We start from the raw sequence: 14,770 nt of genomic DNA on the forward strand, positions 1-14,770 counted from the left end.
TTATAGTAAGTGCCCTAGGAACCTAAGTATCTTGTGAACTGATTAATCTTAAAGACTTATTAGAGAAGGCTTATTCGACAAAATACTTTCTATAAATCATTTTATGAAAATATAATAATACTTACATTTCTGAACATAAAACAGATCTAGGGCCAGGATGTAGCTCAGAAGTAGCACACCTGCCTAGTCTAGGGTTCGATCCTCAGTATTGTAAATAAACAAAACACTTCTTTCCTGAACATAAAATAGACTTAAAACTCTGATAACAATGAACTAAAGCAAGAAAGTACTACAAAAACTTCCAGTCATACAGTGGATAAGTGACTATTTACAGTTGAGATAAAAAATATAACAATATGTTTTTATGGCTTGACAGTATCACCTAATATCAGTGAGCACACTGCTTAAAGTTATCACCATTCCCTATTCCATGAGTTTTCTCACTGCTCCAATTCATTTACACAAATTTTTACATTATCATCAATGTCATCAATTTTTCTTTCTTTTTTTTTTTTTTGGTTGGTCGTGGGGCCTGAACTCTGGGCCTCAGCTCATTAGCTCAAGGTTAGCATTCTACCACTTGAGCCACAGTACCACCTCCAGATTTTTCTGCTTATGTGGTGCTGAGGAATCGAACCCAGGGCCTCATGCATGTGAGGCAAGCACTCTACCACTGAGCCACCTTCCCAGCCTCAACTTATCTTTCTTCAGTATGTAAGCTTGAATTCAACTTTGTGCCTGTGCAACCTCAGCTTTCCTTTCGCTGACCACTCCAGTTAGAGTTCCAATTTCAAAAAGGTCTTCAGCTAAAATGCAATCTGAATTATTACTAAGCCTATCAGTTTCCTTGAGCTCATTTTCTTCATCTTCATCTACAGGATCATAAAGTTCAGGTGTGAAATATATAGACTCATCTTCAGCTTCTTCTTCCAAAGCTTCAGCGGAACTGGGATATTTATCTTGTTTGCTTACTAGAGACAAAGGAGTATCTGGATCCAGGGCTTTATCAGAGCATAGCAGTTGTTTTGAATTATTTCCTTCAATGACATCTTTCTTTATTGATGAAATAGTGATTTCTTGTTGAGGGCATGGCCCCAACGATGCACTTACTGTTAAATCTGAGAACTCACATTCATCAGTGAGTGGCAAAACAGTGTTCTCTTCCACTTTTTCTGTTTTGTAGGTAGAACTAGAACAATTCTCTGAGGACCTGAGCTCAGGTGTTGCAGTCTCTATGTTATCAGTAAAACATTTTCTCAAAGAATAAAAAGTAGACCAGCTACCTTTCTTGGTTTGTTTGTTGAAAGTTGGGCTTGAGGATCGAGAAATCACTTGCTCTGCTTGCAGTGTTTGAACAGATTCTTCCAGTAAAACTGAATCATCTAAGAATATAAAAATTTCAAAACTTTAACTTTCTGCTCCTAGTTAATATTATTGTTAAGTTAGAGTGATTTTATTAGATAACATAATGTTATTATGTGTGTGTGTGTGTGTATATATATATATATATATATATATATATATATATATATATATAGCAGTATTGAACTTTCACCTTAGATTTTACAGAAAATAATGTTAACTCTGAAAGAAAAACCCCATCTCCAGTTTTTCCTAGCTTAAATTGTAATGCTACTTAGTAAACTTAAATTCCACACCAGGGACCTCAATCAATTGTATAAGAAAAGAAAGAGTTAAAGGGAAGAGGAAGGGGGTTGAGTGAAAAAGGCAATAGGTTGTAAAATCTTGCCTTGAAAACCTCCTAACCTATTTATTAAATTAGGGACTCATGGGAGAAAAACTGCCCTAGATTGAGTCCCTAATTTAATAAATAGGGAAAGTGATGATTGCAAGACTGTTATCTGCTCAAAGTTATAAAACTGGCTAGTATTTAAGACTAGTACTAGAACTCAGTAGTCTCCTGATTACTAGAATAATTGTCAAGTCACTATGTATTTCTTTAGAGGCATATAAGAATGTTTAACAACAGATAGATTAAGCTACAATGACAGATGAATTAGACAATTAACATTATACCCTATTACCAGAGTATGGTACTTTTTTCCATTCCAAGTCAGATAGCAAATATTTTTGGCTTCACAGGCCACATTGTCTACATTGTAGCTACTCAGTTATGCTGTTTTAGTGCAATACAGACAATTACTCACTTTGCTATACCTGCCCCTAATGTGAAAGAATTATGTGACTGAGTTCCATTAAATTTTACTTACTCCTCTGCAAAACAAACAAATCCCTAAGTATTTTTAAATTAGACTAATTTTTATACAGCCTTTAAAGAAGCATCTACCATTTGTAAAATGATGTTGATCACCTTATTTAATCTTTACAATGTAACCCAGATTCAGCCTTTTCTGCTTTGACTCCAAAAGTTCCTGTCTTGCTCATGGGCACAAAGGTAGTGATATGATGAAGCTCATTAGCAGAAAATCAGAAAATGGACTGTTATTCTAATAGAACTTGGTCTCCATTATAGTATATCATATTATTTTATAATAATTTTATATTATGTAACCTACTTCAAGAAATTAATATATACCAAAATAAATATCACTTCATTATTTTACAGTGAGAGATTTCTCTGTTAGATGTAAATAGATGCAGCATTACATACTTTTCTCCTTTCTGGTGATCATGTTGCTTTGTGAAGACATATTTTCAGTGATCACTTTGGCACTTGGCAGTTCCTGGATACGTATTTTTGCTTCATCTTCCCTAGGAGTTTCTTGTGGTAGATGGTTTGCTGTTTCCAATAAATACATATGGGGTCTGTCTTCCAAACAGGCCCCTTTAGGAGTAGACTCATTGTCTTGTATACTCTTCCTGTTCTTTTTGGGTGACTTAGTGACATTTTGGTGCTTTTGAGCAAATTCAGCTAAGGACTCCAGCGCACTCTCAAAGGTTGAATGGTGCTGAATCTCTTGTCTTACCCATTTAGAAAGTCCTAAAGGAAAAAGAATCCAGGGGAAATTTGGTTACTTGGTTACTCAGTTACCTTTTCTAATGACTTTTGAATGTACGGAATGTTTTAGTTCATATGTACAATATACATGTAACTTATGGTAGGATTATGTCCTGATAAACCCATCATTAGGTTGAAAATAGTGGAAGCTGAAAATGCACTAAATGCAACTACTGTGGTGCATGGAGAGCAGCCACTGTTTACTGTGTGATCCTGTGGCTGACCCAGAGCTGCAGAAGACTGCTGACGCCAGCATCTTGTGATGTCATTTATTGCCAGCCAAGAATTTTGAAGTTTCTGCAGAATGTGTATGCTGTCATACCAGTGTAAAGCAGAGCCACTGCAAGTTAGCAAATGACTATATCTCTAGTTGATGACAGTTGGACAAGAGACAAATTTAATTTCATTGTATTTTCCCCTGAGAACTGCCTGACATTATCATGCAGCAAAACTAGAAGTTGTAAATAAAGCAATCATTTCATCCTTTTCCACAAATTCAAAAACTCATAAATTTTTTTTAGATCTTGTTCACCAATTCCAAATATGCAGTCAACTATTCAAGAGGTGAAAGAAATAACACACTTGTTGGAAAGCCAAACCCTATCTGCATTTTTTATTACATAATTTCAAATATATACTCAAAGTAAGGAATATGATTTAACCTATGACATAAAAACTATAACAATAAACCAGATTAAGAATGTGGTCTTGGAGCTGGGAATGTGGCTTAGTGGTAGAGTGCTTACCTAGCATGCATTAAGTTCTGGGTTCGATTCCACAATAGCATATAAATAAGGTCGGAAGTGGTGCTGTGGCTCAAGTGGTAGGGTGCTAGCTTTGAGTACAGAGAGGCTCAGGGACAAAGCCCAGGCCCTGAGTTCAAGCCCCGGGACCAACCTCTCCCCCAAAACAACAACAACAACAATAACAATGTGGGCTAGAAATGGAGTTCAGTGACAGAGTGTCTGCCTAGAATCAATAGGGACCCATGTTTGATCCCCAGCTTTGTGGGGAGGGATAAAGCATTTTTCAACTTAATTAAAAATCTTAATTTACAAAATAAGTATTTTATGGTTCATGCTATTAGAAGTACCATTATCTTTCTGAAAATTAGTTTTAAATGCCGCTATGAAATTATATGTTAAAGAATAAAAGAGCTTCAAGCAACCTAAATTATACTTTCATTTCAAATATACTCCTTTTGAAATTTTTCTATCAATTCTCTATACAACCCAAATCGAAACAAAAAATGAATTTGCTCTGGTGCCAGGGACTCACACCTACTTATCCTCCCTACTCAGGAGGCTACAATCTGATGACTGAGGTTTGAAACCAGTCTGAGAAGGAAAGTCCATGACACATATCTCCAATTAACCATTCATAATCAAGAAGTAGAGCTGTAGCTCAAGTAGTAGAGTACCAGCCTCAAGTGAAAAAGCTAAGGGACAGTGCCCAGGCTCTGAGTTCAAGCCCCAGAACTGGCACTAAAAAAAAACAACCCAAACAGGATTTTTGTGTGTTCTATGCTAGTATTACCAAAGTAAGACAATATTTTACAAATGTCAGAAAAAGAAAATAAATATCCACTAATAATAGAAATATTATGTTGTAAAAATCTGAACTATGAAGTAAAACTTTCAAATTTTAAGATAAAAAAAGAAAGCAACAAGCATTTTCCTTAAATTTCTTAGTTTGCTTGGGGAAAATGATTATTTATGCCAGATAAAACTGATATTTGATCTTTTTATAAACAAAGTATAGGATGCAAGTTTGCTTTGGAAACTTGAAAGAGTCTGAGCTCCACCTGCTGACTAAACACAGGCATTTGGCCCTGGTACTTGGACTTACTGCTTAATTGAAGCTACTGCTTGTTTTACATAGAAAGGTTAAAAATAACAACAACAAACAACACTAAGAAGGGAGTATTTTTGCTTTAATCCTGGCAGTTAAATTTTATTGTCCTATTAAATACAGTGATTAGACAATGAAACTGAGCAGGTTAAGTCTACATTCATATACAGCTAACTTAAAAGACAATTAAATTTTACCATGTCCTAATTATAATTTAATGAATTTTTAATCTCTTTCTTTCTTTTTTTTTGGTTCTACTGGAGTTTGAACTAAAGGTTTGGGGGTTTGAGTCTACTAGGCAGGTGTTCTATCGTTTGAGCCACACCTCTGGCCATTTTACCTGGACTGTATTTGAGATGGGTCTCCCTTTTTGTCCAGCTATCCTTGACCTTGATCCTCCTATTTACAGGTGCATGATACCTCACCTAGCAAGAACTTTTTGCCTCTCTACTTTCTTTCTTTCTTTTTTTTTTTGTTGGTCATGGGGTATGATACCTCACCTAGCAAGAACTTTTTGCCTCTCTACTTTCTTTTTTTCTTTTTTTTTGTTGGTCATGGGGCTTGAACTCTGGGCTTGGGCACTGTCCTTGTGCTCTTCAGCTCAAGGGAAGTGCTCTACCACTTGAGCCACAGTGCCACTTCTGGCTTTCTAGTGGTTTATTGGAGATAGAGTCTCACGAACTTTCCTTGCCCAGGTTGGCTTTGAACCGTGATTCTCAGATCTCAGCCTGAATAGCCAGGATTACAGGCGCGAGTCACCGGCGCCAGGCTGCCTCTCTACTTTATTTTTTATTTTTTTAATTTATTTTTTTATTGTGAAAATACTGTACAGAGGGGTTACAATTACATGGGCAAGATAATGAATACATTTCTTATCAAGCATTGTAGCCTCCTCCTTTGTTTCCCCTTCCCAGCCTTCCCCCCACCCCCCACCAAAGTTGTAAAGTTCGTTTTCGACATGACAACTTGTACTTCTCATTGTTGCAATGGGTCCACCTGTATCCTTATTCTAACTGCAATTCCTCTCAATATCTTCCTCTTGAGTAGCTAAGACTACAACCATAAGCCAGGGAATCCTGGAAATCTTTATTTTCATTTTTTAAGAGGTACTGGGGTGTTTGAGCTCAGTAATTTGTGCTTGCCACACAGGTATTCCACCACTTGAGTCAAGGATCAGTCCTTTTTGCTTTTATTGTTTTTCAAATAAGAGTCTCATTGTTTCTCTCAGACTGGCCTAGGCCACCATCTTCTTATTGGTACTTCTCATGCAGTGGGGATGACAGTGGTGAACAATCACCCCCAGCTTTTTATTAGCTAAGATGATGTCTCATATACTTTTTTGCTTAGAATGGCCTCTATCAAAACTATGATCTTCCTGAGGTTAACCTTCCAACTAGATAGGATTACAAATACAAGCCACATTCTTAGTTTGAACTTTTCCTCTTAACAGTAATAATAAAAATAATAAATCCCACAGTTCCTTGACAAATAGTTCCCTAGTATTGATTCTGAAAGGACCATCTCATTGCTAGATAAAAATCATATGCATATAATATTTGTTGAACTGAGTGGGAAAAATACTATCTACTTGATACTGCTACAAACCATAATACTTGATTTCCTTTCAGAAAATACTAGGCTTGATAAACATTAACTCTTAAGAGAATGAAAGTATGTCTAGAGAAAAAAGCAAATTAACAAAACAATTAACTTCACATTAACTGAATCAAAAGAAAGAATTCTAAGACGCTAAAAGAGATGCATTTGTTTAATTAACAGTATTTCTTGGAAAATTCTTTTTATTCCCTTCCTTTGGTGTCAGTAACAGAGTTCTGAACTCAGGGCCTTACATTCTCACTATACCACTTGAACTATGCCTCCAGTCCATCATTTTGCTGATTAATTGGAGATGGAGTCCTACAGACTTTTCTGCCTGCACTGGCCCTGAGCATTAATCTTCCAGGTCTCAGCCTTCTGAGAAACTAAGATTACAGGTATGATCCAACAATGTCTAGCTAGAAAATTCATTTAAAAGAGTTTACAGCTCACAATTGTAAATATTACTGTATTATTAAACTATGTCTAGGGGCTGGGGTGGTAGCTTAGTGGTAGAGTGCTTGTCTTTCATGCATGAGGCCCTGGGTTCGATTCCTCAACACCACATAAGCAGAAAAAGCTGGAAGTGGCGCTGTGGCTCAAGTGGTAGAGCACTAGCCTTGAGCTGAAGAGCTGAGGGACAGTGCCCAGGCCCAGAGTTCAGGCCCCACGACCAGAAAAAAAAAAAAAAGGAACAAAATAAACTATGTCTAACATTATATAAAATAAAGGTAATCCTAGCTACTCAGGAGGCTCAGATCAGAGGATCATAATTTGAAGCCAGCCTGGGCAAGAAAATCCACAAAATCTTATCTCTAATTAACCACCAGAAAACGGTAGTAGAGGTGTGACTCAAAGAGTGGTAGAGCACTAGTATTGAGTGAAAAAGCTCAGGGACAGAACCCAGTCCCTGAGTTCAAGCCCCACAACCACCACCACTACCAATAACAACAAAAAATAAGAAGATTACTGGATCATACTATAGTTCCAGAGCAATAGATATTTACCAAGTTCGATATTATGAACACTGTCCCCTATATTTTCTCTTAGAAGTCTTACAGTATCAGATTTAGGTTTAAGTGTGTGTGTGTGTGTAAGTCTTTAGTAACGTGTATGTGTGTGTGTGTGTGTGTGTGTGTGTATTATAAAACAAAGGTCCAATTTGATTCTGTTGTCTATGCTTATCCTGTTTGCCCAGCATCTTTGTATTTGGTTGTTGAGGCAGGGTTTTTCTGTGTATCCCTGTCTTCCTCTCTACCTTCTGAGTGCTAAGAAGCACCTATCCCAGAGATGGGATGACACTCTCTTCTCTCTGTTGTATCTTCTTGACACCTTTGTTGAAGATTAGCTACATGTGACTACACATGCTTGCATTCATTTCTGGGCCCTCAGTTACGTTCTATTGGTCTATATCATTTTTATGGTATTACCAGACTGTTGATTACTGTGGTTTCATAATATACTTTAAATCTGAAAGTATGGATATGATGTCTGCAGCTTTGATCTCTCTTGCTATCGCTCAAGATTGTTTTGTCTACTCATAGTCCGTTGTGGTTTCAGATACTTTTTTTTTATGTTCCATGTAAAATAGTGCTGGGGTTTTTATTAGGGAATGGTGGTAGAGCCTATTCAGATTTTCCATTTTTTTATTATTTGATTCTAATAAATTTTTATGTTTCTAAGAATGTATCCATTTCTTCATGGTTATTCAATTTCTCAACATATAAAGTTGTTTTATTGGATCTTTTCACCTCTTAGTTTTGTTGATTCATCCAGCTGCTATCTGTTCTGTTTTATTTATTTTCATCCTAGCCCTTATTGCCCTTCCTGCTACCTTTGAGTATAATTTTATTCTTTATAATTTCTCGCCAGGTGCCAGTGGCTCACACCTGCAATCCTAGCTACTCAAGAAGCTGAGATCTGAGGCTCATAGTTTGAAGCCACCCTGGGCAGGAAAATCTGTGAGACTCTTATCTCCAATAAATCACAGGGAGAAAAAAAAACCAAGTAGCACAAGTAGCACTGTAGCTCAAGTGGTAGAGTACTAGCCTACAGCAAAATGAGCTCAGAGACAACACACTGGCCCAGAGTTCAAGCCCCAGGACTGGCAAATAAATTAATAAGTAAATAAATTAAAAAAATTCTTAAGGTATAGCAGTTTGAGATCTTCCTTAGGGCTTGAGTACTTTCCCTAACTTTTTTTTTTTTGCTCAAGGCTAGTGCTCTGCCACTTGAGCCACAGCCCCATTTATGGCTGCTTTGGTGTTCTCAGCTGGAGATAAGAATTTCAAGGACTTCCCTGCCTGGGCTGGCTTCAAACCTTGATCGTCAGTTGATCCTCAGATCTCAAGTCTCCTGCATAGATAGGATTATTGTAAGCCACCAGTACTCATCTAAGGATTTTTGGTTTTTTTTTTAATGCCACATATTTATCACTACCATGAAAAGTTAACACAGTACTAATGTGATGTCCCCGCCAAAATTCAGTGTTGAAATTCTCAACCACAAGTGATAGCATTAGTAAGTAAGGTGCCCTCCTTAGTAGGATTTATTGTCTTTGTAACAGCAGCCTGAAAGAGTTGCCCTGTTCTGTGAGATTGAGAAGAAGTAAGTCTTTGCCATACACCAGATCTGCCAGTGGACACATCTTGGACTTAATCGTGGATTTCCCAGGATCCAGTACAAAAGGCGGCTTTAAGTTTAAGCCTCCAGTCTGTGCTATTTTGTTACAGTAGCCTGAAGAGAGTAACACAGAAGGATAATCCGTTTCTATTTAAGGTTATTGAAAAGGAAGGAAGGATTTACTATTTGCTATTATTGAATTGTTTTGTCACTTGTCCTTCTTTTCTTTTCTTGGTGTTTCATTAACATTTTAAGCAACACATTTTGATTCCTTTCTTTTATTGGGTTTCTATAGGTACTATATTTTGCTTACTTTAAGTCTTACACAAAAACATTTTATAGTTACAAAATCTGTTTTATAACTTCACATGCAAAACATGTAAACTTTTCCTTTGCCACACTTGTTGCTATAGAAGTAAAAAATTATCCCTTTTTATTGTGTATCTGTTAACATGTAATGTGTTTTTATAGTTATAATCATTTTTTAGGTTTTTGTCTTAAATTTGTTACCAAAATTTAAGTAATTTGTGGGGCTTGGAGGTGTAATACATTGATAGAGTTGTTGGTGAGCATGTGTGGGATCCTAGGTTTGATACCTAACACTACAAGAAAGAAAGAAAAAGTGATGTATGTATCGTTGTTATACTGTAGTTAAACATTCTGTATTTGCCTATGCATTTACCTTTATCAACAAGCTACACTTTTAACCCTTTCAGCAGATCTAGTGGTGATGAACTTTCTTACCTTTTGTTTATCTGGGCAAGTCTTTATCTCTCCATTCTTTTGATGAATAGTTGTTTGTTCCAGATATTGTATTCTCTCTCTCTCTCTCTCTCTCTCTTTTTTTAAATCAGTTGTGGGGCTTGAACTCAGGGACTGGATTTTGTCCCTGAGCTTTTCCACTCAAGATTATTGCTCTACCACTTGGAGTCACAGCTCCACTACTGTTGTTTTCTGGTGGTTAATTAGAGTTAAGAGTCTCAAAGACTTGTCCCGGCTGGCTTCCAACTATGATCTTCTGATCTCAGCCTCAGTGCCCAGCAGCAATCTCACTCTTGGTGTGTACTCAAAACAACAGAAATAAATATTTTGATGAGATAACTGCACTTTTATGGTTCTCTATCTAATGACAAATAAAGTATGAAATGTACATGCAAGAAAACATATCCTTGCTGGGCACTGGTGGCTCACGCCTGTAATCCTAGCTACTCAAGGGCTGAGATCTGAGGATCACGGTTCAAAGCCAGCCTGGGCAGCAAAGTCCGGGCAGCAAAGTCCGTGAGACTCTTATCTCCAATAAACCACTAGAAAACTGGAAGTGATGCTGTGGCTCAAGTGGTAGATCACTCACCTTGAGCTGAAGAGTGCAGGGACAGCGCCCAAGCCTAGAGTTCAAGCCCCATGACTGACAACAAAAAAAAAAGAAAGAAAACATATGCTTTAGTCAGAGAGAAGAAGGAAATCTTTCGGACACTTCAACATGGATAAATGTTGAGGACTAAGTTTATACATTATGCTAAGTGAAGCATAAGAGAGATGCATATGGTTCCTGTAGTCAAACTCAACTATACTTAGAAATTTAAGAAGGCAAATGACATGTTTTTGTTTTTACCACACTGAATAATAATTACTAATTCTTAGTTTAAAATGAGTTGAGAATCGTACCGGATGTGTAGCGACTTGGGTTATTATTGAAGCGGTCATCTACTAGAAGAAGAGCTCCCCAATCATTTTTGTGTCGAATACACCTACGAAAAGGAAAGAAAAAGAAAATATGTACACTGAAAATAAAGGCCAGATTTTGAGAGGGATACATAGAATATTAAGAAAACCAAGTGTGTGTCAACTATATGGTCCTGTAATTCAAGTGTTATAAGAACAAAAACTGCCCAAAGTAACAAAGTTGGTATTTGCTAATTTGTATAAAAAAATGTTATTTGGGGCTGGCAAGGTGGCTTAGTGGTAGTGTGTTTACGCTTACCTTGCATGCATGAGGCCCTGGGTTCGATTCCTCAGCACCACATAAGCAGAAAAAGCTGAAAGTGGAGCTATGGCTCAAGTGGTAGAGCACTAGCTAAAGCACAGCTAAAGAGCTGAGGGACAGTGCTAGGCCCAGTTTAGGCCCCATGACTGACCCAGAAAAAAAAAAGTTATTTGTATTTTATTTTAAAATTTAAAAAGAATCATAGAAAATATTTCCCAAGATGTTATGTCTTAGCAACAGAGATTTTTTTTAGCTTATTTTTTAAGGGTTTAAATTAAGGGCCTAGGCACTGTCTCTGAGCTTCTTTTGCTCCAGGCTAGCACTCTACCACTTGAGCAACAGCTTTTCTGTTTATGTGGTGCTGAGGAATTAAACCCAGGGCTTCATGCTTGCTAGGCAAGTACTCTACCACTAAGCCACATTAATAGCCTTACCTTAATATTTAATGACTGGGTTTTATGTACTTGTTCTCTTAGTTTTGTGAGTTAAAAATAAAACCATGAGTGTTTAATTTTTCTCAAAAACATTTTACAGAACAATTAATCATATGGATTTTCTTCTTTGAACTCTCACACAGTAGATTGTATTTGTCACATTGTATAACCTAGTATAACTATACGTGGTCATTACTATTTTTATGGATGGTTGGATTAAATATACAAGCATTTTAAAATATATATCTTATATTAAACTATATAAAATTTAGTGATACAATTAAATCATTTTTAATATATTTACAAGTTTGTACAGTACATGCCACTGTCTCTTCTAGAAATTTCAAACAATTCTATGGGCATATGTTGTTTCGCCATTCATAAGCTAGTGGACATCATTGCTGCTTTTGAGTATTAGGAGTAACACAGCTATGAACACTTGTGTGTTTGTATAAATGCATGTTTTTTGATTCTCTTAGGTATATACTTAGGAGTAGCTAGGCCATATGGGACCTATATGTTTAACTTTTTGAAGAACTCTCACATTGTTTTGCAAAGGAGCTGCATAATTTCACATTTTCATCAGTTATGCATGAGGGTTCCAAAATCTCCACATAATCACCAACACTTATTATTGTACATCTTTTAATAATTATATCTTCCCTAATTAATGGTATTTCATTGTGGTTTTAATCGTATTTCCCTAATGCCTAGCTGTGGTGAGCATCACTGTTGTAAAGAAATATCTATTCAAAGTATTCGTTCACTTTGTTTTTATTTTTATTTATTGATTTTTTTAGTCTGTCATGGGGCTTGAGCTCTGGGCCTGGGCGCTGTCCCTCAGCTCTTCAGCTCAAGGCGAGCTCTCTACCACTTGACTACAGCGCCACTTCCGGTTTTCTGGTAGTTTACTGGAGATAAGAGTCTCACAGCCTTTTCTGCCCGGGCTGGCTTTGAACTGTGATCCTCAGATCTCAGCCTGCTGAGTAGCTAGGATTACAGGCGTGAGCCACCAGTGCCCGGCTAGGAATTCAGCGATTTTTTTTTTTTTTTTTGCCGGTCATGGGGCTTGAACTCTGAGCCTGGTCGCTGTCCCAGCGCTGGCAAGTGCTCTACCACTTGAGCCACAGCGCCAATTCCTTGGCTCACTTTAAGCTTTACATATTTGGGTCTTTTTAGTGTTAAGTTATAAGTAAGAGTTTGGGAATTTTTGTTTTCTTTTGTTTTTCAGTACCAGGGTTTGAAATAAAGGCTTCATACTTTCTAAGTAGTCAGTATGTTCCATTACGTGAGTCACTGCTCACTCCATTTTTATTCATTTACTTTCTGGATAACCTAGGCCTAACTCAAACTAAAATCCTCCTATCTATGCCTCATGTAGCTGGGATTATAGATTTTTTTTTTCTGGGTCCGGTTGTGGGGGCCTGAACTCTGGGCCTGAGCGCTGTCCCTCAGCTCTTCAGCTCAAGGCTAGCGCTCTACCACTTGAGCCACAGCGCCACTTCCAGCTTTTTTCTTTTTGCCTATGTGGTGCTGAGGAATCGAACCCAGGGCCTCAGGCATGCAAGGCAAGCGCTCTACCACTGAGCCACCTTCCCAGCCCAATTATAGATTTGTATGGCCACACTCATCCTCTAAGAGTTCTTTATGTATTCTGGTATCAGAGAAAGAAATGTTTCCTGCCTCTTATGTAGGAAATTGGAGTTAAAGACTCTTCTATTTCCTATTAATGTTTGTGGGATAACAAAAACATAATCACTGGCAAAGTCCATGTCATTCATTGTTTAACCAATTACAACATTTTTGTTTTCTGGTCTGTCATGGGGCCTGAACTCTGGGCCTGGGCGCTGTCCCTCAGCTCTTCAGCTCAAGGTGAGCGCTCTACCACTTGAGCCACAGCACCACTTAGAGCTTTTTTTTTTTTTTTTTTTTGCGTATGTGGTGCTGAGGAATTGAACCAAGGGCCTCAAACATGCAAGGCAAGTGCTCTACCACTGGGCCACCTTCCCAGCCCCACAACATGTTTTTTTTTAAACATAAGCACATTTTACATTTTGTTTTGGGTCTAATTTAGTTGTTGGTACTTGTCAACTTCTACTTATTAACATGTAACATAAAAAAACTCTTCTTAGAAGTTTGTACTTAAAAATTTTAATCATATCTAGTAAGAAAGAATAAGTAGCAGTATAACTTCTACATATAGCCTTGGCTATAGATTAAAATTACAGTAATGCAAATTTTATTCTACTTACCTACCTAGGGCCTGGTTTAAGGCCCTATATGCTTGTATTTCATACCACTGACGGCCCGGCAAAAGACCTCTCAATTGTGAGTAGTGGTCATTGTATTGTCGCTTGAGTTCAACCTAATAATTAAAGAATGCATGTAAAATGTAGTAGATAAATGAAGCTCATTAATAAAAAACAACAACCCATATTAAGGCCACGCACTGGTGGCTCATGCCTATAATCCTAGCTACACAAGGGGCTGAGATCTAAGTATCATGGTTCAAACCTAGTCTAGGCAACCAAGTCTATGAGACTCTTATCTCCAAGTAATCACTGAAAAAGCTGGAAGTGGCACTGTGGCTCAAGTGTTAGAGCAGTAGCTTTGAACAAAAGGAGTTCAGAGTTAGTGTCCAAGACAGAGTTCAAACCCCATTGAACCAGCAAAAATAATAAACAAACAAAATTGTATTAACTTCTCATATCTTGAATACTATTTTTTAGGGTAAGTGGTTACTTTGTTTTTCAGAACTAACTTTTTTCAGTTTATTTAAAACAGTTTCATTTAACTTTACATTCTTTAAATTCTCTAATGCTTGTTTCAGCTATGTAAAATAAGCTGTTTTGTAAATCTCATTGTTGCAATGGGTCAATCTGCAACCCTATTTATTTAAACAATTTCTTTTTTCCCTTCCCCTCCCCAAATTATATCAACATCAAATACAGTGAAAACAGGGGTTATACTCTGTGGGGGGGACATACAAAGCAAAAAAAAATCACATGGTACCTTATAAATATGTTAGAAACAATAGCAAGCAAGAAAAAAATACTTGTGTCCCTATCTTGGGGTTCATTTTGCTTAATATTATCTTATCTGATCTTTTCTGCTTGTCTCAGACATATACTAGTTATTGCAAATAAGGGAAACCATGGGGCCTATGTTTCTTTGGGCCTGGCTTACTTCAATTAATATAATTTTTTCCAGTGGGAGTGGGGGGTGGGCGGATGGGGGGGTGTAGTTGAAGAGGTGGGAGGGACAGGATGGTAGGGGAAAAACAAAGGAGGAGGCAACAATGAT

At 37.3% G+C, this 14,770-nt stretch overlaps 1 protein-coding gene across 1 annotated transcript in view; it reads right to left on the reverse strand.

The window, feature by feature from the left end:
* Nucleotides 1-656: 656 nt before the first annotated feature.
* The window catches only part of Brip1 (BRCA1 interacting protein C-terminal helicase 1), a 112,547-nt gene continuing 98,433 nt past the window's right edge, over nucleotides 657-14,770 (reverse strand). The window contains 5 exon segments of the mRNA XM_013013084.1: nucleotides 657-747; nucleotides 750-1,382; nucleotides 2,633-2,962; nucleotides 10,715-10,797; nucleotides 13,720-13,832. Of these exon segments, the coding sequence (XP_012868538.1) occupies nucleotides 698-747; nucleotides 750-1,382; nucleotides 2,633-2,962; nucleotides 10,715-10,797; nucleotides 13,720-13,832 (1,209 nt within the window). The 3' untranslated portion in view covers nucleotides 657-697.

Source organism: Dipodomys ordii, unplaced genomic scaffold (assembly GCF_000151885.1).
Source record: "Dipodomys ordii isolate 6190 unplaced genomic scaffold, Dord_2.0 Scaffold19, whole genome shotgun sequence".
Classification (NCBI taxonomy): Eukaryota; Metazoa; Chordata; class Mammalia; order Rodentia; family Heteromyidae; genus Dipodomys; species Dipodomys ordii.